The sequence below is a fragment of the Camelus ferus genome, chromosome 17, assembly GCF_009834535.1.
Source record: "Camelus ferus isolate YT-003-E chromosome 17, BCGSAC_Cfer_1.0, whole genome shotgun sequence".
Classification (NCBI taxonomy): Eukaryota; Metazoa; Chordata; class Mammalia; order Artiodactyla; family Camelidae; genus Camelus; species Camelus ferus.
The window spans coordinates 7626934-7650656 of record NC_045712.1 but is presented as its reverse complement, the minus strand read 5'-3'; the positions used below and the strand labels follow the sequence as shown (position 1 = coordinate 7650656).

Below are 23723 nucleotides of genomic sequence, written 5' to 3'. Positions count from 1 at the left end.
TCTAGTTCTGTGAATTTCAGGGAATTTCAAGTGTTAACTGCAACCCACAGTTTTACATTCCAACCTAGCACACAAATCTGTACACATATACTGTTTACAATATAACATTTTAAAAGCCTGTATTCACAATATAATTGCAGTGGCAGAAAAATCTGAAAAAGGAGAGAAAACTAAGGGGCAAAGGACATTCTACCTACCCCTCAATTCATCACTCCTGTCCTGAGCACTAAAATTTAATTCCTCTTATTATAAATATGCTTCAAGTGATACACATCAGAACTACCTTGTCAAGATGAACTGATAGTTTACTGTCATACATTTTGTCCCAGAGTACCCAACAACAAATCAGATGTCCTGTGACTTCCTCAATTTTCTTAATTAAAGAAGAAACCATAAGTAAGGTCAGCAATGCATACAATCAAAGCAGAACCGACATATTAGAACAGAGAGACTAAACACCCAATGATATATGCTCCATCTGACTCTGCCCAGGAGACAACTGCCTTCCACTGTACCACTGCCTTGGGAGATTCAGTCTTTCACAAACTCACTGCCTCTCACCACTGACTTCAACTGGTGGCACGCAATGTTCTTCCAAAGAACTGTGTGATTTTCTGAATAAGTCAATCCATGAACAGCACTTTAGGGAACCTGATTATTACGCTGACAAAGCAGTCAGCATATGTAGCATATTCTTAACCCACTCTTATGGGTATATTTAACCAAGAGACAAAATGAGAAACTCAACTTTATAAAAGGAAACATCACAACAAGCAATATAAATCACCTATCTATACAGGCTTATGTAAACTTTTTACAATCATAGGTGATCTGATTAGGGCAGTAGCGGCAGGACATTTCTGAGCAAGGTACCTAATTCAACTGAAATATTTTCACCCTCTCTTAATTTAAATGGCCCTAAAAGAGGGTGATGTGTTCTCTCCTGAGATGGGAAAGGTGGAAAGAAAAGAATCAAAAGAACATAGTTAAAACACATTGGTACCATATTAATCTGTCCATTTAATCAAGTAAATTTCTAATTTCTTCTATTCTACTATTTGGGCATGAAATCAAATAAGTTACTTCACTTTTTTGAGCCTTAGTTTCTTCAACTGTGAAAGTTGGAATAACTACCTCAAGACTGCTCTGAGTATTGCATTGGGAAAACAGACATAAAACTGGCATGCAAAATGTGAAGTACTATGCAAATAGATACCATATTTGAGGATATCATCTTTAATTCTGGAAAACAAAGATTATCTCACATACTCCTTATATATTTATTCACTAGTAATATTATTAAGATATCAGTCATGCCTCGAGAATGATTAGCTGTTGGGAAGGGAAACAGCTCAGTGTTAAGAGCGCACGCTTAGCGTGCACAAGGTCCTGGATTCAACCCCCAGTACCTCCATTTAAAAAAACAGTAATAAAATAACATAATTTAGAATGACTAGTTGTTTAATCCAATACTTGATCTACTGGAATAACAACATTACCAAGTTACGTATTTATTTGTTTACTGTGTGTATTCTGTGCCAGGTCTTGTGCCAAGTATGCTACATACACTCACTCATTTATCCTATGAAGTTCTTAATCCATAAACGAAAAATTAAAGCACAAGTTAAAGTAACATGCCTAAGGTCATAAGGTTAGCAAATGACAGAGCTGGCGTTACTCAAAACTTAGGTCTGACACCAACGCCCTGACTCTCATCTACTACTGCTACTACTCTTCAATATGGTAGCTACCAGCCACATGTAGCTACCGAGCATTTTAAAGGTGGCTAGTCTGAATTGAGTTGTGCTGTAACTGTAAAATGCACACCAGATTTGAAGACAAAAAAGAACGTAAAATATCTCAGTGCTGTGGCTACTAGAATGTTTAAAATTACACGTGGCTTGCAATGTGTAACACTTATATTGGACAACAATGATTCAGAACACAACACAGAATTTTGTAAATCAAAGAGCACAAAACAATTTTAAATTTACAGATACAACATGTTTTAGAGCATTGTTTATTACTAGATTTTTTTTTGATGTAATGGTAAATGGAACTGCTTCCTTAATTGCTTTCTGATATTCATTGTTCGTGTATAAAAATGCAACAGATTTCTGTGTATTAATTTTATATTCAGCAACTCTACCAAATTCATTGATGATTTCTAGTAGAACATTCTCTAACACCATATACAAAAAATAAACTCAAAATAGATTGAAGAGCTAAATGTAAGACCAGATACTATGAAATTCCTAGAAAAAAACATAGGCACAACACTCTGACATAAATTACAGCAGTATATTTTGGGATCCATCTCCTAAAGCAAAAAGCAAAAATAAACAAATGGGACCTGATTAAATTTAAAAGCTTTTGCATAGCAAAGGAAACCACTGATAAAATGAAAAGACAACCTATTAAACGAGAGAAAACATTTGCAAGTGATATGGCCAATAAGGGATTAATATCCTACACATATGAATAGCTCATACAACTCAACATCAAAAAAAACAACCTGATTAAAAAGTGGGCAGAAGAACTGAATAGACATTTTTACAAAGAGGAAATGCAGATGGCCAATAGGCACATGAAAAGATGCTCAACATCCAATCAAATGCAAATCAAAACCACAATGAAATATCACCTCACACCTGTCAGAATGGCTATTACCAAAAAGAACACAAATTGTTGGTGAGGAAGTGGAGAAAAGGGAACCCTCCTACACTGTTGATGGGAATGTATACTGGTGCAGTCACTGTGGAAAACAGTATGCAGGTTTCTCAAAAAAACTAAAAATAGGACTACCATATGAGCCAGCAATTCTACTTCTGGGCATATATCCAGAGAAAATAAAGTCATAATTCAAGAAGTTACATGCACCCCAATGTTCACAGCAGCATTATTTACAATTGCCAAGATATGGAAGCAACCTAAATTTCATAAACAAATGAAGATATGGTATTTGTGTGTGTGTGTGTGCGCGCTCGCATACACACACATGGAATACTACTCAGTCATTAAAAAAAACTTTGCAGCAACATGGATGGACTTGGAGGGCATTATGCTAAGTGAAATATATCAAACAGGGAAAGACAAATACTGTATGATATCACTTATATGTGGAATCTGAAAAATACAACACACTAGTGAAAATAACCAAAAAAAAGCAGCACTCAGATACAGAGAACAAACTAAACTAGTGCTTATGGGGGGAGGGGCTTTATAGAGGTGGGACATATAAATTATTGGATGTAACAGATTACGACAAACTGTACAATACAGGGAATATAGCCAATATTTTATAATAACTGTAAATGGAATGTAACCTTTAAAAATTGTATAAAAACTTTTTAAAAAACAAAGGCAAAAAAATTTCCAAATGTGGAAGTGTTTTTTCCAACTACAAAAGTGATACCAATTCATCTACACTAAAATTGTAGAAAAGCACACATACACACAAAGCCATCATCCCTCCAAGCAGAGCTACTATTTTGATCAGCTATTAATTCTAGGTATGTATATTACATGAAATGGTACGAAATATAACTTAAAGCAGAATCATATTTTTATCATTTTGAAACTTTTTTCTAATATATCACGAACATTTTCCTTTATTATATATTTTTTCCAAAATTTTTCTTAAATTTTTATTTTGAAATAATTATAGATACACAGGAAGTTGCAAAGGTAGTAAAAGGTCCCACATAACATTCACCCAATTTCCCAGAAATGATTGCACCTTCTTGAGTATAGTACAGAATCAAAACCAGGAAATTTATGTTGGTATAATGTGTGTAAACAGTTCTATGACATCTTACCACATGTGTAGATTAATGAAACTATCACCGAATCAAGATTCAGATCCATTACATCACCACAAAGATCTCCCTCTTTCTAGCCCTTTATAGGGCTAGAAACACCCACCTCCCTCCCTTCCTCCACCAACCCTAACCCCTGACAACCACTAACCTGTTCTCTCTGTAATTTTGTCATTTCAAGGATGTTAATAGCATCCTACAATATGTGACCTTTAGAGATTGGCTTTTTTCACTCAGCCCTTGAGATGCACACCAGCTGTTGTATTTATCAACAGTTTGTTCCTTTTTAATTGCTGAGTAGTATTCCGTGGTAAAGATGCACCATTCACATACTTAAGGACTTTTACATTGCTTTCCAGTTTTAGGCTCTTACGAATGAAGCTGCGATGAACACTTGTGAAGAGATTTTGTGTGAATGTAAGTTTTCATTTCTCTGAGATAAATACTCAGGAATGAAATTCCTAGGTCATATGGAAAGTTTTGTAAAAAACTGCCCAAATTGTTTTCTAGAGTAGTTGTACCATTTTATATTCCATCAGTGTATGAGAGATCTCAACACATTTTTAAGAGCTGCAGCATATTCATGGCTACTTCATACTTTTTTCTTAACAATTCCTTGCTGATTCGTATGTAGGTAGTTTTTATATTTTGTAACAATAATGATGTAATAATATACATACACAGAAATTTTTACACAAATTTTCACACTGCCATATGGCCTTCGGGAATTTTGTCAACTTAGCATACCACCCACCAAGGGTCAGCGGGAATACCCACTTCTCAGCCTCACTAAAAAAATTTTTTTCATCTTTAATTACTGACTTGCAAAAAACATTATCTTATTTTGTATTTATTTGAATAATGGGAAGGCTGTATACATTTCTCATGTTTCCTGACTTAGTTTGTAATTCTTTCATAATTACCTGTTAGTGTTCTTTGCCAACATTTTACTGCAATGTTGGTGTACTGATTGTAAGATCTGTTTCTGCCTAATATATGTTGTAAAGAGATAGATTTTCAAAATAAATTTATCTGAAATTCAACCCACATGTTGGTAATGCAAGATAATGGCTGATTGTAGAAAGTAAAAAATAAACAAGTTTAGTTGATATTGTCCAACTTATAAATCCTCCTATACTTCACACAACATATTTATTAAGGAATCATCTTTAATGCCAGCTCTGGATTAAAAACATGGTTCCGAGAATAATGATCACTTATTTCCCCTAAACTCACTTCAAAAGCCAAGACATAGTTTTTCCAGAACAAGCATCAGAAACTATCTTCAGCTTCATCAGGAAGCCTAGCTGGCTTCCCTTTAAAGGAGAATTTAACATCATCTAAACCAGTAGTTTCCAAAGTGCTCCCCCAATGAGCAGCATCAACATTACGTGGGAACTCGTAAGAAATGCAAATTATCAGGCTACCCCAGACCTACGAAATCAAAAATTCTAGGGGAGGGACCCAAAAATGTGTTTCAACCAGCCTTCCAGGTAATTCTGATGCATGCTACAGTTTGAGAACCACCACTTTAAACAAATTCAGTATAAAAAGATTAAATGTGGGTCGTGTTGTATAGTTATTTGTTCTTTAATAAAGGAGTTGGGCAAAACTAATTATGCTACAGATAGTATTAAGAATTCAGTGACATTTTCATTCTTCCCCAAGTTAAAACACTCCAAAAAGAAATCCTAAACCTGGATTTTAGTTTTATGGTCTACAAATAAAAATCCTAAGACCATAAGGTGTTCATAAGAAATTTTCTCTTAGAAGAATCCAAAATGAACCATATAAACTAACAGGTTAGAGTATATCTTTCCAATCAGACTCAGTTTGTTTCATATCACACACTGCCTCATACTTGGATTCCCACATGCAAGTAACACCTACATCATTTTGAAAACTCAATGAACTAGCATATTAAAACAAAGCACCTGGAAAACCAGTTATTCAAATATCTGTGACCCAGCAAATAAATAAATTGCTGAATAAATAATTCTGAATGACAGCGGACTTTGTTTAGTTATGTTTCTCTGTTTTGTCCAAGTTTTTTATAATAAGGATTACCTTTGTAACAAAGACAAAGAATTAGTGACCATACATAACGATAAAGGAAGTTAACCTACAGAATATCAGTATCTTTAAATTTTACCAATGGTCACTAGTAATCTTTTTTTCCTTTATATATATATGATAAAAATGTATAAGGTGCTGGTTTAATACCAGATAAACAGAGCTCCTGATTCAAGGAGTTCATTGTAGTTTGAAACTAGAACTGAACATATCAGGACCACGAGCCCAGTAACAAAGCCGGGATACTATACCATGAGAGCTATTTTCTGTCCACCTAGTTCTAAGTGTCCCATCTCCCTTCAAGTAACAAACCCTGAAGATGTGTTAGGACTGCACAATCACAGTATCTCAACCTCCAGGCAACAAAGAATGGTCCAGGAATTTGGCAAGTGACTGGGGTTCCTGCAGTTCTTCCTTTGATTCTGAGTTCGGACAGTAGTATCCTTTTCATTACTGGCTATGTGGGCCAATAAATTCATTTTTTGTTTTGTTTTGACTTAAGGTAGTTTGAGGTGAATTCCTGTCTCTTGCAACCCTGAATATTCTTGCAGCACTTATGATATTAAACAATTTTCAAATTTGTAAAAGAAATGAACAGTGCATAAAACTCATCGCCTACATTATGACATCTGACCTGTTCTTAGACAGCAGTCACCAGGTTTGTTTTCTCCCTCTGACAAAGCACTACACACAGTGGGTTTTAAGACCCAATACACTGATGCAACTGGCATCCTAACATCACTCTAAATTTCTTGTGCCTTCCAAAGGCTATCAAAGTGTCACCTTCTATTGTATTGCTAATTCTCTTAAATTACAGAGAAAATGTTCTGAACAAGTTTTAAGATGTTTCTTTCACATACCCCTTCCTAGTTTCTTTTCCCAACCAAAAGATCATTTAAATAGATCTTCTAAAATGACAGAGTGAGGAAAGGAGAGGAAGAATAAAAATCTACTCACATTTAAAAATAAAAATTTCATGTTTACTTTGTGATTTCAACTATAGACAGTTCCCGACTTAAGATGGCTCGATTTAGCATTTTTCGACTTGAAAAAGTGATATACAGTCAGCAGAACCACACTTCAGATTTTGGATTTTGATCTATCCCTGGGCGAGAGATCTGTAGTACAATAAATAGTCTCTGGTGATGCTGGGCAGAGGCAGGAGACCCCAGGTCCCAGTAAGCCATCCAATCACAACCACGAGGGCAAGCACCCAACACAACCGTTCTGTGCCCAGACAACCTGTCTGTTTTTCAGTACAGTCTTCAATACATTACATGAGATTTTTAATACTTTAGTGTAAGACAGGTTTTGTTGTTTGATGATTTGCCCAACTGGAAGCTACTGTTAAAAGTATCCTGAGCATGTTTAAGCTAGACTAAGCTAAGCTGTGATGTTAGACAAGTTAGGTGTATTAAATGCACTTCCAATTTTAGGTGTTTTCAACTTATGATGGGTTATCTGGGCATAACCCCATTTTAGGGTGAGAAAGATCTGTATTTATGATTTCTGAGTAACAGAAGTTTATCTGCATTGCCTTTACTGAGAATTCATCCTTGGCAGCACAGTCTGTGTAATCACTGCACAGAACTGAAATTACAGCTAAATAAATGAGTCAAGACTTCAACTTAACAGAACTAATTAACCCAATTTATTCAATAGAACAGTAACGTACACCATGTACAAGGCACAACCATCAAGCTGAGTATGTTAACACAGCACAACTGAACACAATGGCCAAGGTAGCATGACATTTCCAACAACACCCAGAGTGTTCTGTAGCCATTCTGAAACTGCCTTTAGGTGCCAGCTTACAAGCACACCCATCGAGTTCCTTATCACACCTCAAAACTGGTTTTGCGCAACATGACTTATCCTCTGCTTTATTACCAGACTTCTTGAAATGACTTTTGGCTACTTATATCATCAAATGGGCAACCAAAAGGGAGTAAGAATCTTCACAGTTATTGTCATGTAGGTAAGTGTGCTAAAAGCTCTAAAGCTCAAAACCATCCCAGAAAGTACTTTAAGTGCATGGCCCACAGCCTCTAAGGCTGTAAGTATGTGTTTAATTTCTAGAACATGTTTAGAAAACAAAGCCAGAAAAATGAGAAAACTACTTTTTAAAGACACACTTCATAAAGACAAATCTCCCCTAATCCAGTAACTTTACATATAGGATGCTAGCCCCAATATGCAAAAGTATGTATTAGAACTCCTAACTGGAACAGTATTAAAGACAACTCCAGTTGAAACTTCCAGTCTTCACCTACTCTCTATATACATTCACTGAACCCCTGCTAGGTGCCCTTATTGTAACAGACATAAGAAAATAAGGCTTTGAAAAGAAAGGTCCTGCCTTCAAAAAAGGTGAACACGTAACAGAGGCAATCAAATAAAAAAACAGTTCAAGTGTTACAAAGAGCATACATGATTGCAGGTGATGGAAAGGCGTCCTGAGCCACCTAGAAGGACAAATAGGAGTCAGCCAGGACTCAAAAGGAAGGAGCGGCACTTCGGAAGAAAATCCAGAGGAAAAGAACGTGTGATGGTATGGAAATGAGACATCACGGTCCATGTTAGGAAAACACCAAGCAGTCTGGCATGAAACACACATGCTGTGCGTGGAGGGCAGATGGGGTGGTGGCAGGCTGCTTCCAGAAATCCTACAGAAATGGTAAAAGACCAAATCAGAAGCCCTTTGTGGTGCTCCGGATTTGGACTTTATCCTAGAGGCAATGAGAACCAGGACATAACTTAAGTTGTCCCAAGTGGAGAGGCCCAAGAACCAGCTGGATCTGTCTGTCAAATGTATGTGTGCATGCGGGTGGTGACAAGTGGTTAGTAAACAGCATCTGGGGATTACCAACCTGTAAAGAGAAGTGGAAAGGTATGGATGACATCTGAAGAGAGTAAACAGTTAAAAAGGAGGTAGGCAGGGACAGAGAACCTGTATCAACCTGCACAATAAATCCTACATCCAAGAATCAAAAAGGCCTATTTTAAACCCCAGATTCAGCTAGGCCCTCCTCATCATACCCCCCCAGACTGACCATCTCCATCTCCTCTAAAAAGTACTACTACTCATTATTCCAAGCCCACCATGCAGTTCATACCGCTGGCTATCTTTTTATTGTCTTATCCTTTCAACAAGTCTGTTAGATTCCTTAAGAGCAGGAATTTTCAATTTAACCAATGCCGTCAAATATAAATGATGAACAATACAACTCACAAAAGGCAAAAGTTTATTTACTCCGTTTAAATATTCTAGAAAGTTCCCCATACCAGGTCTTATTCCTTTCACCTAATGATGTGTGTGGATTTACGGTGTTGCTGGGAGGAGACAGCTGTGTTCAAGGGTGTAGGTAATGACAAGAAGCTGAGGAGAGATCCTATCTCTAGAACAGTGTTAGGGACCTGTATGCAGAGTTGAGCTCTAAGACAGTCTTAGGATAAACAGCACTAGTAAAAGAAACAAGAACTACACACAACACGGATATTCATAAATACAACAATGAGTGGAAGAAGCCAGACCCCAAAGAGTACAAACTATACTGTATGACTCCACTTAAATGAAGTTCAAAACCAAGCAAAACTCATCTCCAGTGTTAGAAGTCAGGACAGCGTTGGGGTAGGGGGAAGACACTGTAAGAGCACCCGAAGGACTTCTAGGGTTCTGGTAATGCTGTTTCTTAATCTGGATGCTGGTTACACAGGCGCACTCACTTTGTGAAAGTTTATCAAGCCTTATCATTTGTGCACTTCTCCATACGCATGCTAGAGTTAAAAAAGTTTAACTTAAAAATACAAAGGTAAAAAGAAAAAACACAGGAGGGGAGCTAGTGATAGGAAGTATAAAGGAAGATGCCACAAAGAGAAAAGGCCTCCTTTGGTGACAGGGCAAAAGGAAAAATGAGAGCCACAATGACTGTAGAATGTTTTAGTTCAACTTGTGAAGGAGACATCTGGAGACCCACTATTACCAGAAGTACTGATGAACTGAGTTAGTGCTGATAACTATCTTGGTAAACTACAGCCACTTGGAATTTCTTCAGCATCTACAGAAGCACACAATAAATATATGAAGCATGAATAAACAATACACAACTGAATCCATTCAAAACCTCCCATCCTAAGTAACAGCTGAGCTTTGAACAACATGGGTTTAAACTGCCCATGTCCATTTATACATAGATTTTTCCCAATAAATATGGACTACGGTCCTACACAATCCATGGTTGGTTAAATCCACAGACACAGAACCACAGGTACAGAGGCCAACTATGGAACTTGAGCATCCTGGGAAACCCATGGTGGGTCCTGGTACACATGCCCCTAGGATGCTGAGGGACAATTGTTACATGGATTTTTGACAGCGCCCAGGAGGGCGGATATTGGTGCCACTAACCTCCCAGTCGTTTAAGGGTCAACTGTAATAGGATATACTGACCCATTAGCTGGTCTGAGTTTAGTCTACAACACGCAACTAAGACAAGTTGAGTAGCCTACGCACAAACACTCGAACTCTAAACTGTCCCCAACCAAATGAGCTAACTGGCACAGGTAAACCTCCAGAAATCACAATCCCCTTGCTCCATAAGAAAGCAGCACCAGCGTTTCCTAAAAAGGCAAGTGTGCATCTCAACAATGTCTATAAAGCATCACTCCACCCAGCTCTCCTCACTCTACAGTTCCCTACCCTGCTCAAATTTCTTCGTAGTACTTGTCTCTAGCTGAAATTATCTTATTTTTCTGTTCACTTGTTTATTTTCTTTTCCTCTCCATAGTATTTCAAGCTCCATGAAAACAAAGACCTTGTCTGTCTTTACACCACTGTACACCCAGAGCCCAGATGGCTGCATACTCAATAAAAACTTGTCAAATAACCACAACTACCCAGGTAATTTACTTCAAGGTCATCCAGTATACAAAAGATCAAGTCAGTACCAATAAATCAGTTAAGTTCAATGTAATAGCAAATACAAAATAAATTATCACTCCATTTCTGAGTAAGAGTGATCTTTAAAACTGTTCCCACTTTTGTAAGAGCTTCGAGGCTGAAAGGTTTGACAAGGTTTGATGATTTGGAAGACAGGTAATTTTTCGACGTATTTTATGGAGAAGTTTTATGAATGACCAACACTTCAGTAAACCCAATATGGCCTAAGGAGCAAAACCACTGTGGTGGGGAAGGGCCTAGCCTCGCTCCAGGTTAGGAACCCCCTCTGCTTTCTGGAAGTCTTCCTATCTGAAAAGTGTCACCAGATGATGCGCTTCTGAAGCTTTCAGCAAAGAGCAAAACTGTCACGTTTCACTAAATATGTGTTTCCCACTTCTAAAGCACTCCAAAACTACTCAAGAGACTTTGGGATGTTTGGGTATTTGAATTTAAGGGGAGACAAAGTCCACAGCTCTAAGTGCGAAGAATCAGAGAGTTCCTGAACAAAGAAAACGTTTTACACACTATCAACAGAGTACCAACTTTCCAGTAGATATTCTGAGTACCAACTTTTCTTTAAAGCCAATTTTATTACATATCTTACAGCAAACTGCTCACTTTTATTTTTCTGTAAAAGCTCTAAATACAAGGGGGGAGGGTACAGCTCAGTGGTAGGGTGTGTGCTTAGTATGCTCTAGGTTCTGGGTTCAATCCCCAGTGCCTCCATTAAAAAAAAAAAGCTCTAAATACAGTACACTTTTCAGGAAGATAGTATTCAAATAAACAGGAATTAAATAAAACATGATTTCAACTCAACACCATGATAAAAATCTGGAGATGAAGCTGAGAAAAATTTTAAGTCTATGGTAATTACCCAGTGCAAAAATTTTCCGATTTTCCAATGAGTGTTAAGCAGTATGGGAAGGTCAACATGCAGTTATTTATCAAAAACCACTAATCAAGACGAGCTGCAGCAATGTTTTAGCAATGTTTAAAGAGACCACTGCGTTCAAAGAAATAAGAACAAAAGTAAAGTATATTTAATTTATCACCAAGTCTAGGAAGTTACTCTGCCCAACACTCAAGAACTTCAACTTAACAGGACAACGGTTAGGTAAATCTGTGAATTTGTGCTTTTGTTTTGCTTTTTTTCCTTTTAAAAACTGGCACCCTCTTTCAGGAGACTGGCAAAATGGGCTGGGAAATACTACTTTAGCTATCACCTAGGGAAGGGATAGTGTCTCTTCCCCACCCACAACCAGCTTCTATGCGCACTCCTTTATTTACTACCTCGAAAGGCTTAGAGCACGTTAGCCTGGTGGGAAGGCAACCGGCCAGCAGCAGGTGCCTCCTCCGGGCTCCAGTACTGAAGACTGGGTAAAAGGACGCCACAGAACAGGCAGAAGGAAACCATTCAAAGTGGTGGACACGTTCTAAAACTGGATTGTGGTGATGGCTGTACAACTTTTTAAAATTACTAAAAATCACTGAATTGTACACTTGAACAATTGGTGGGTTTTATGATAAGTAAATTATGCTTCAATAAAACTATTAAAAAAAAAATAACCGGCAAAGGGTAGAACGTGGAACAGTGTAGATGGAAAAAGAAGTTTAAGAACCAAAGATACCCCACATAAAATTGATAGTACATTCAAAATAGAGATCTCTACCGCCCCCTGAACTTCTAAGTAGCCTAGGAAGTGGTGCCACCTCCTTCTCGTAACACGTTCCTTTGGAGCTTCTGATCTTTCATTCTGCTTTATGCTGCTCCAGAAAGAAAAGACCTTCTAAATTACTTTCATGACTCTACCTGCAGAATTAAATTTATCTAGTACACATAGCAGTAACAGTGAAAGATGGCAGGTAATTTTGTAGATATCAATTCTCCTTGTCCAGAAGAGTTGGGGGGAGGGGGAAATCCTTCTAACTGATGCCCAACCCCGAGTGCTGGGACTTCCCATAGCACTTTGTTTATACCTCTCTTAGAACCGTTATAACTTGGATTATGGTCATTCCTGGAAGTGTCTTACCAACCTTTTTTAACACCCCCCCACCATGTCGAGCAGAATCTTTCACATCCTAGGAATTAAATGTTCTTTGGATGAGTAGCAATATTTTCCTAATCAAATTGAGTAACATCAATTCTAATCTCAAAGGGTATACACAGTTCTGTGTCCTACTGGACTACCACTAATTCAAAGCTGACTTCTTTGCTTTACTGGTAGATATACGACGGCAACAACGACAAGAGTGATGAACAAACTCCAAATGACCACTGGGCTAGCCAACTAGCAAAGCTGTTAAAATATGAAACAGCAGCTCAGAGCAATAAAACCCAATTTCTATACCAGTCAACAGGTTAGACTTCCTTTTATTATTTAAAAATTATCCTAGAAAATTACAAGAAAAAGGTCCAGGTAAAAAACAGAGCAGTAATTAGCAGCACACAGAAATTAACCAAGTTAATACACTGGACAGAACAGAAACCTACAAAATTTACACATGAAGCCCATTCACTGCATAAGAAACACAAAATGTTATTTGCCTTCCGATTAATGACTTCTAGGGTAAAGTCTTTTTATAGAGTTCTAGATCTAACACACCAAAATACTGACAATAACCAAGATGAAGCTAATTTAAGCTATGTAAGAATATCAAGAGTTGGTAAGATTTTAAGTCCTCAGATGTCTAAAATCTGTTCAAATTCTATACAACCACAGACATCAAAAAATTACTAGGAGATTCTCAAAAAGAATAAGTGAGTATCCTATCCCTGAACAGACTATAGAATATTTTCATTATTAATAATACATTTGTTGAAAAAACTGAATTCCACTGCTGTCATCTGTGACTCAAAACATTTTAGCATCTATATTGTTTTTAAAGTCAAAACCTTCCACGTGCTTCCAAAAAGTTGATGAGTCAGATTTTTTTCTACTTGCAGAAACTGAAATGCATTTTATTATGAGATAATTTTTCCCAGCAATACATCGGATGTAAACTTGAATTTGCTTTAAGTTTCTCTTCATCAGTAAAGTTCTCAAGTTCTTAGGAGTTTCCTAGTCATTTACTTGAACATCATCTACGGTAACACTCAAAGCAAAACCACAATAAAGAGGTTTGGCCTCTGAGGGATTCTACACGTAAAAAAACATTACTCATAAATAAAATACAATCACTACCGCTTTAGATAACAAATACATTTCTAAACGTTCATGTCATTTGATGGAATTCCCTGTTTTAGACAGCAAAACAAAATCTACTAAGCTCCCAATGGGTGTTCTTTCTGCTCTATGATAACAGAAAATATTGATATGAGTTCACTTTAAAAACTACTTACGGGGAAATATTTCTAGTTCCTGAGTATTTTTATTCAAAGGTCTCATTATTTAGAGTTAGTGGAATTCACAGAACTGATCCACCAGTCACTGAACCAATTCATCCCAGTTATTCTCAAGTTGCCCAATACCCTACTTACTCCAAGGTATAAATAAAGCATCTAAACCCTAACAGAACACATTCATTTAATCAAAGAACAAATACCTAGTTAGAAATGCAGAGCACTACTTATAAGGTCATGTTGGAACACCACCAATTAAAAAGTAAGTATCTGATGAAATGAGACTTTTGGCAACCAACTTTAAAGATCCACCAGGAACTCACTCTTTCTGTGTTCCTTTCACACACACACACATACACACACACTCCAATGTCTGACCATTAAACGGCATAAAGAATAGTTTAACTTCAAACTCTTAACATCACTGAAACACATTCCAGATACAAGTTAAAAGATGACAGGAAAACTACAAAATTAGCTTCGAGATTTCATCCAAGTACATCTAAATGTTGATTATGGAGTAGTTCAACTCGTTTTGATACCCGAAGGTTTAGTATCTCCAACAAAATGAAAAGGAATTTTCTCAACATTCTTTTCATCATAGTAAAGCTTTAAACAAAACTCCAACATAATCACACCGTTCATTTCACACTTTGCAAAAATCGTCCTCCATCACCACTCTGCATAAGCTAATCAGAAAAAAAAAAACCCCAACCATACACAAACTGACCCTTCAGTCTTCCCCAAAATGCACTTTCTTTATCAAACCCCAGCATTCATTTTCAAGTGCAAGAAAAAAACCAGACATTTGCAGCTCAGGACAGGAAAAGCACAACCACCACTTTACCGTACAACCACCACTCCATTTCTCAGAGAAGAGAAAAATAATTCAGGGCAAGTAAATTAAAAACATTTTGCACATGGCAAAAATAAACGGTCTAATGTCCTAGAATCCATAGCAAAAGTACTACGTTTGGTTCCAGTACCAATAAGCCAAAGGATTCAAGTGTCAAATAAATTCAGGATCTGTTTGAAGTAAGACAAAACCTGGAAAAATTCCCTCCCATAAATCATTCAGTGAACATGAGGCTTTGCACCCAACATGAAATACACACAACCAAAACCACACATCAACACCCCCTCCCAAATGCAGAAAAACCCATCATCAACAAGTTGGAAAGAGGGCAGAAGTAGAGCTCACAACCTTCTTCCCCACTTTGAAAAAGAAAAAAAGAAAAAAAGTCCTATAACAAAAGGTAACACAGATCTTCAAGTACCTGGTGGAGGTGCCTTTCCTCACATCGCAGATGCTGCATTTGAAGGCTTCGGCGCTGTTTCTGAAGGTGCAGACACTACAATCCCAAAAGCCTTCGTCTGCGGCAGGTTTTGCTTGTCTTTTTGGCCTTCGGCGGAATGAGGAGTGGGGGAAAGGGGAGGGAAGAGTCAGGGAGCAGGAAAAGGGGGGAAAGACAGCAAAACAGGCGGTGGTGAGGCGTCGTATTTTCGCAGGAATCAGGCGCTGGAAACTTCGCTCGGGCGACCGACCACCCACCCACCCTTTTCGGGGACGAGGAGAGGGACCGGGGGAGGGGACGCCGCGCCCCCACCGGCGCCCCGCAGCCTCCGGGCCCGGGCCGTGCTGCCTCGCACAGTAGGCGGCGGCGGCGCCCCGGGAAGGGCCGCGGCGGGCGCAGGAAGCGGGCGGACTTGTGGACTTGAGCGTGGGGCTGGGGGGGCCGGGAGGGGAGCCGCGGGCCGGATCTGGAGGGGGCGCGCAGGGGCAGCCCGAGGCCGGCGGCGGGGAGTGGGCAGGCTCCTTCCCTCTCCCCTCCCATGCTCGCGCCCTCCCTCCCTCCCCACCTGGTTAAATCTCCCTTTGTCTGGGAGGAGTGGCGGCGGCGGCGGCGGAGGGCGGCTGAGGAGGAGCCGCCATGGCTGCGGCGCGCACAGCCGCCGGCCCCGAGCAGGAGCGACACCGCCTCCCGCCGCCGCCACCGCCACCGCCCGCCGCCGCCGCCTCCCCCCGCCCCCGGATCTCCATCTTAGCAGCGCCTCCCCCCGCCCCGGGTGGCTCCGGGGCCTAGTCGTCGCCGGCCCCCGCCCGCCCCCAGTCCTCCCTCCCCTTCCGCCCCCTCAGCTCGGAGCAGGTACCTGGTCGGGCTCTTCTTGTCGCCCATGGTCATGGATGGGCTGTACCCCCGCCCCCCCCAAAGCCGAACCCGGCGCCGCTCGGAGGAGAAACGCCGTCCGGGGAGTCGTCGCGGACCGGCCCCCCTCCCTCCCCCGCGCCCGCCCGCCCTCAGCCGCTGGGGCTCGAGCTCCTGCCGTCGCCGCTGCTGCTGCTGCCGCCGCCGCCGCCGCCGCTGCCAGTCTCCGGACGAGACTAGTCCCCGCCAGCGCCGCCTCCGCCGAGTGACTGACGAGGGGCGGGGCCGGGCGCCTCGCGTCACGCGCCAGGCGGCCAATGGGAAGGCGGCGGCCGGCGCCGCGAGGGCGGGGGCGGGACGCGGGAAAGGGCGGGGCGGGGCGGACGTGGGCCGGGCCGCCGGTGTGCGTGCCCGGGAGTGTGTGCGCGCTGGGGGCGCGCGTGCCTGCCGCTGGCCCCGCGGCCCGGCGCGGCGGAGCGTGCGAGCCCGGCGGGGCGCACGTGGCCGCGCCCGGGTGCCGGCGCTGGGCGCCAGGCTCCACGCGGCGCCCCGTGGGGCTTTCGCCCGGCCCCCGGCCCCGAAGCCGCCTCAGGGAAGTAGTTGCGCGCAGTTTTCGCGCGCCGCTGGGGCTTGCAACAGCCGCGACGCTCGCAGTGCCTCGAGGCTTGCAGTGCCCCGGGAGCCGGTAGGGCCTCTTTTGGCCCGGGCTCCCCCGCGCGCTTCTGCTCCTCTGCCACGTGGAGCTTTGTATCAGCCTCTTGTGAAGTCCCTGCCTCCAGCCTGTACGCCGCCCCGAAGCCCCTTCCCTGGCCCCTGACGCAAGAGGGAAGTGTGCTGACAGGGTGTGGCACAACTAAATGTCCCCCAAGGCCGGACACTCAGCTCCTGCCTGGGCCCCCCCAGAGCTTAAGTAGGGCATTTCCCTAGGGAGCTTGCTGTTCAGATCCCTTCGGCCACATGCCAACAGTTTAACCTTATGTCTCAGCGCCTTCATCTCCAAAAAGAGGCTAAAAACATCTTCCTTAGGTCATTTGGGAAATTCAGGGACGTAATGCACGGAAAGCATGCAGATCGGTGCCTAGCACTTAGAAAGGACCGATACAAAGTATTGGATTGAGAACTATTACAATTGGGCCTGGGTTGTGCACCATTTCCCTGGCTTTAAAAGCTTCTTGGAGGTGAGGAACAAGTAGTACACTTTACTTTCTGCCCTGCTCCAAGAACGCTTGCCAGAGTGACTTGAACGTGACTCAGGCCCCTCTGTCCTCAGGCAATGGGGAATTGTGGTAAGGGGAGGACCACAGATGATAAGATGAAAGACTTGGCTGGGCTGAAGTCCTGGGTGGGAGTAGGGACAGAGTCAAAGGATGATGCTAAAAGGTGGGGGGTGGGGATAGGGTATGGAGGGAAGATAAGACAGGCCTTCGGTTTCCTCTGAGGTAGCCCCCCCACCCCAGTTTATATGCAAACACAAGGCAGGTTGTTATCAAGACCACCCCATAAAAGGGAAGCATACCAGGGCAGGAGACCAGGGAAGCTCTCTGAGACTGAGTGCCCAGGGAGCAAGAAGTCCTAGGATCAGTCCAGGGATCAGAAGAGAGAGAATAAAAGAGGGAGGGAATGTGTCAACGATAAGCTTGATCAGCACATGCTGTCCTTTCTAGGCCGGCACACCCTGGAGGGCCAGCAGGGATAACACTGTTTAGCAAGGGTCAGCAACCTCCCAAGCCACCCTTCAAGGAGGACAGGAGGAAGAGGAGGGGGGAGGCACAGGGCTAAGGGCCAAAGAGGCCAGAGAAAGGCGAGGGGCGTGCACACAAGCCATGGCCCGGTGCCCACAGCCTTGGCCTCTGGTGTCTGCCTGGCTTGCTCCCAGGACTCTGTCCCTGGGGTGAAGGTACTGAGAGAAAAGGGGCATTAAGAAATCCCAGCTGGAGGAGTGGCCACTGGGGACGGAAGCTGGGTAGCTGGGAGCCACAGGTAGTGGGAAGGAGACTGACTTTATTCTTATTTACCTAAAGTAAAATGCACACGTTGGTTTGCAGCTCCATGAATTTTTATGTGTATCTACCACACCTATGCATGCACTTTCCAGTTCAAGATATAGAATACTTTCATCTTCTTGTTGAAGTTACTCCCCACCCTGTGGGTAACCACTGTTTCAACTTCTGTCACCAAAGATTTGCTTTGCCTGTTGGTGAATGTCATATACATGGATCATATGGTATGTACCGTCTGCATCTGGCTGGTACTTTTTGCTCAACATGACATTTGTGGTATTCTCCCATATTGTAGTTCATTTTTGTTTCAAGTGTGTAGAATTCCATAGCAAATACATGATAATTTAGTTATACACAGGAGACTGACTTTTTAAATATATTTTTGTGTGCCTGTCTTTGACCTGTCTTACCTTTTCAAAAAAAGAAAAAGTTTAAAAAATGGTTTTAAGAAAAAAAAAAGTTCCAAAATAGACAACTAATTTCTAGGAACATATCAGACCCACACATCACCATGTGGTTCTTACTGTAAAAGCTCTAACTTAATTCACATGTTGGAGGTAAATATCTATTGAAAGTCTCCTGGTAGTTCCAGGAACCAGACATGGCTACTTCTGGAGCAATGTGCGGTAGAAGGGCATGGCTCTAGGCAGAGCATCAGACTATGATTCTAGAGCGGTGCTTTCAATCTGAGCTGGGTGGGGAACAAATCTTTTTTCATGGTGTCACCTTGAACCAGTATGGGGTGAAGGGATGAGTGGAAGTTGACACACAGCCCCTCTCCTGCTCCTGTTTCCTACCTTGAACTTCCATCTCATGTTTCATTTGATGGAAGTGTTCTACTGCTTTAAAAACTATGAGAAACCCATGTTTGTAGCATAGATGCTGGCTAGTAGCACTCCCCGAGAAATGTCTGATCTAAATGATTCCATGGATACACAAGACAGATTAAAAGACCACATTTTGATGTTCTGCCTTCTTTCCTCTCATTCACTCCACCTCAGTCACACTTCTTAGCTGTTCCAGGAACAAGTCATGCTCCCACTGCAGGGCCTTTGCACTTGCTGTTCCATATGCTTGGAATGCTCTTTCCCCGGATAACCACATTTTCAGCTGTCTCACTTCCTTCAGGTCTTTGCTTAAAAGTCACATTCTCAGTGACCAGTTTTCCCTGGTTACCAAATCTAAAAATATCATCCACCAGCCTGCAACTGGTGTGTCCCTTAACTGCTTTACTTTTTTCTCTTTTGCACTTATCACCGTCCAACATACCGTGCCGTTTACTTATCTTCTGTACCAGATCTTTGCCCAGAAGAGTGTAAGCTCTATAACGGCAAGGATTTTTTTCTCTTTTTGTCTCCCCCCTCGCCCAAGTACACACAGTGTTATATATAAACGCCTAGAACAGTGCCTGGTAAACATGTGTTGAAAAGAATTTCTTTCACTTAACAATAATTTATTGAGGAGCGTCTAGGTGCCATGCCCCATGCCAGGAACTGGAAGATCGGATAAACAAGATAGACTTGATTCCTGATCTTTTGGAGTTTACATTCTAGTTGAGAAGGCAGACTTTATTTGAGTAATTAATTATGATTGTGACAGCAGCTGCAAAGACAAAGTACAGGATGCAAGGTGAGATTGCCTCGGAACAGAGAAAGGAAGAGCATTCAGGGGTCAGGAGCTTGGGAGGAGAGCTGTGGCAGAAGCCCTGTGGGAGAGGAGAGATGAGGCCAGAGAGGTCGACCCCCACTAGATCCTGTGTGGCAGGGTGGGCTCAGATGGGAGTGGAGTCTTTATCCGGAGGGCCATGGAAGCCACTGATAGTTGTACCAAGACTCTTTGACTGCCTGAGACTGTCTGTGGTCTGCCTTCACGAATGAGCGGCTGGGAGAGGCAGACCCCTTGGAGCGGGGACTTGGCTTGAGAGTTGCACCAGGAAGGGCAGTTCGCAGGAGCTTCTTCCCTCCTTTCTTTTGCTCAGGAAAGCAGCAAAAACTACTGTTGGCTGTCAAGAGGAGGGTCCAGAACATTATCAACTCAGCTTCCTCCTGCCTGTGAATTTGCAAGTGCAACTCCAGGGAGAAAACCTAAATACTCACTAAGACTGGGACTTTGAACTTGAGCAATACCCAACAAAGGTAATACAAACAAGTGAAAGAAAAAAGCCCTTCTCCAAATACCTGAGGGCTTACCCCGCCCCACCCAGGTTACACTTTCCTATGGTCTGAGTCCAAATGTGGTTCGGGGTGAGATTTTTGCCAATCTGCAGTGAAATGAGAACACTAAGGGGGTAAATGGACGAATCCTTTTGTACGTGCAAGTAAATTACCAATGAGTTGGTTCTCAGCAAAGACTGTTTTTTATTCCGAGATTATGTCCTTCCAATTTTTTTCTTTTCTCAGAGGGTTGGGTTACTTAAATGCTCCTTTTTAAAATGGAATGTTAGCAATAGTACACAGTAGTTGCCTTGCTTAAAACATCCTCAGTTGACAAAATCCCAAGTTGACAAATCTGTGTTGCCTTCCTAACCCTCCCTCCTCACCAGTTTTATTCTTGATGTTTTACGTGCACCAAAATCTAAATAATTTTCACGAAACTTTCCAAGATAGTGTGATTAAGGGGAAGAGAAAGAGAAAACAGTATCAGTGCCTGAAAAAGCTGCCCCAAAAGGATAAAAGCTAGGAGGGTTAAGACTGCGATTGTAATTGCCAAGACTTAATGCCGTACTTTATGCTGAGTGTTCCTTCAATGGTTTAAGAGAGAACTTTGTTTCTTGAAGCAACTAACTAGCTGGAGTGTCCTAGGAACTGCGGAAAACCTAGCTCATTTCACTGGAAAAACTCAGGCCTGGGCTGGTATCACTGGGGATATCTGTAGAATATTTCTGAAGATAGGATCAACTTCTGAAGAAGCAACCCTGGAGCCAGAAAGAGGTGGAGCTTCCAGGACCATCTGTTTGAACCTTAACCAGATTTTGCAACCAGCTACAATGTCACCTGAGCATGTGCTTATCAGAGGTAGAAACTTTCATTGATCTGCTTCTTGCACGGTAGGAAATATTTTGTCAGTTTTGTCCTGGGTTATACCTCACACCATTTACAAAAATCCATTCAAAATAGATCATAGACCTAAGTGTAAAGCCTAAAACTATAAAACTTCTGGAAGAAAATATAGAAAAAAATCTTTGTAGCCTTGGATAGATCCAGATTCCTTAGATACAACAAAAAAACATTATCCATAAAAGAAAAAGTTGGTAGCTTGGACCCCATCAAAATTAAAAACTTTGGGGGGTGATGGAGGGTATAGCTCAGTGGTAGAGTGTGTGCTTTTGCATGCATGAGGTCCTGGGTTCAATCCCCAATACCTCCCTTTACACTATAAACAAACAAACAAACAAACCTAATTACCTCTCCCCAACCCCCCCCCCAAATTAAAAACGTCTGCTCTTTGAAAGACGCTGTCTAGAAAATGAAAAGCAAGTCAAAGATTGGGAGAAAAATGTTTGCAAAACATATAGCTGGTAAAGGAATTGTATCCAGAATATATGAAGACCTTTTACTGTACAATTAAAAAACAAGCAACCTAATGAAACATGAGCAAAAATCTGAATGGAGATTTTGCCAAAAAAAGATATTTGTATGGCTAATGAGCACGTGGAAAGACACTCAACATCATTATTCATTAGGGAAATGCAAATTAACCCACAGCGAGATACCACTACACATGAGAATGGCTTACATCAAAAAATCCTGACATTCCCAAGTGCCAGGGAGGATGTGGAGCCCCCCTCACGCAACACAGTGGGAGTGTAAGATGATTGCTCCCTCTGGAGCTGGTTTGGCATTTTCTTACAAAGTTAAACATGCACTTACCAGCAATCTTCCGGAAATTTACCAAGTGAAATAAAGACATATGTTCACACAAAAACCTGAACTGAGATATTTATAGCAGCCTTATGGGTAATCACCAAAACTGGCAAACAACCCAAAGGCCCTTCAGCTGGTGAATGAGAAACAAAGAGTGGTAAGTACACCCACGCCACGGAAGAGCACTAGGAACAAACAGCTGACACACTCGTGCAGCACCAGTGAATCTCAGATGCATTATCCTGAGGGGAAGGAGCCAGTCTCCAAAGGTCACACAGGGTGTGAGTCTAGTTAGGTGACATTCTGGAAAAGGCAAAAGGCAAAACTGCAAGGATGGAGAACAGATCACTGGTTGCAAGGGGTTAGGGGTGGGAGGAGTTTTTGACTACAGAGGGAGGAGCCACAAAAGGGAACTGGACAGGTGATGGAAGTAATTTATATCTCAGTTGTTTAGGTGGCTACGAGGCAAAATGCATTTGTCAAAACTCAGATCAATACACCAAAAAGAGTAAATTTTACTACATGTAAATTATACCTCAATAATCAAAAAGAAAATGAAAACAACTATATATATGTAAATGTATGACTAAAACATTAAGCTGTACACCAGAAATCGAAAACATTGTAAACTGACTATATACTTCAATTAAAAAAAAAAAGAAAGCTAACAAAATAGAAGCACCAATAAAATAAAATTAAATAAATAACGCCTCAATAAATTTGACTTTTGATCTCTTGGGATTGAAAAGGTCCCCAACATTCCATATTACCTGCCCCCTTAATAGTAGTAACCACAAGAGCTAGCATTTTCTAGTTTTGCTGTGTGCCTAGCACTGTGGGTGATCCTGTGTTCCCCGAGTGTTCTTTTCAGTAATTCACCCACTTACCCAGGCCTTAATCTTAGAGTCATGCGTGACTCGTCTCTTTCCCTTATACCCTCCCTTCTGTCCATCGGCAAATCCTTTGCAATTAACCTTCAATATATATTCTGAATCTAGCCACTTCTCATCATCTCCACTGCGGTCAACTCCAATCCAAGCTGGGATCACCTTCGGGCCTCCTAACTGGCTGCCCACTTCCCCTCTTGCTCTCAGCACCTGTTAGGATGTGTTAGGTTATGCTGTGGTTACAACTGCCAGATCTTCATGATCTATCCTGACCAAGGTGGATTTCTTACTGAAGCGACGTGCCCACTGCAGGCCGCCTGCAGCTCTGTCCTCTGGCTCCTCCCTCTGGGACCCGGGCTTCACCTCTAATATTGCTGATTGCCGAGACCGAGGGAAAAGGAGTTCTGCTGGCCCTGGAAGTGACACTCGTGACAGCTGCCCGCAGCTCATGGGTCAGAGTCTTGTGGCCCCATTCAGCAAGAGGAAGCACAGCCCACTGTGTGCCCGGCAGATGCAGGAAATATTTGGCGATCAGCTTGGTGATTACCATGATTCTTTAAGGTCTCTTCTCCAAACAGCAGTCAGAGGATCCTTTTTGAAGATGTAGTTGACAAAGTGACTCCCCTTGCTCAAAGTCCTCTCATGACGTCTCATGA

The 23723-nt window shown here is 41.9% G+C and overlaps 1 protein-coding gene across 1 annotated transcript in view; it reads right to left on the bottom strand.

Moving 5' to 3' along the window:
- RYBP (RING1 and YY1 binding protein) overlaps window positions 1–16474 on the bottom strand; it is a 71480-nt gene extending 55006 nt beyond the window's left edge. Inside the window, exons 1-2 of the mRNA XM_032458089.1 lie at window positions 16322–16474; window positions 15448–15573 (exon numbers count right to left, since the gene is read on the bottom strand). Of these exons, the coding sequence (XP_032313980.1) occupies window positions 15448–15573; window positions 16322–16353 (158 nt within the window). The 5' untranslated portion in view covers window positions 16354–16474. The remainder of the gene's footprint in view (window positions 1–15447; window positions 15574–16321) is intronic.
- Window positions 16475–23723: the final 7249 nt, after the last annotated feature.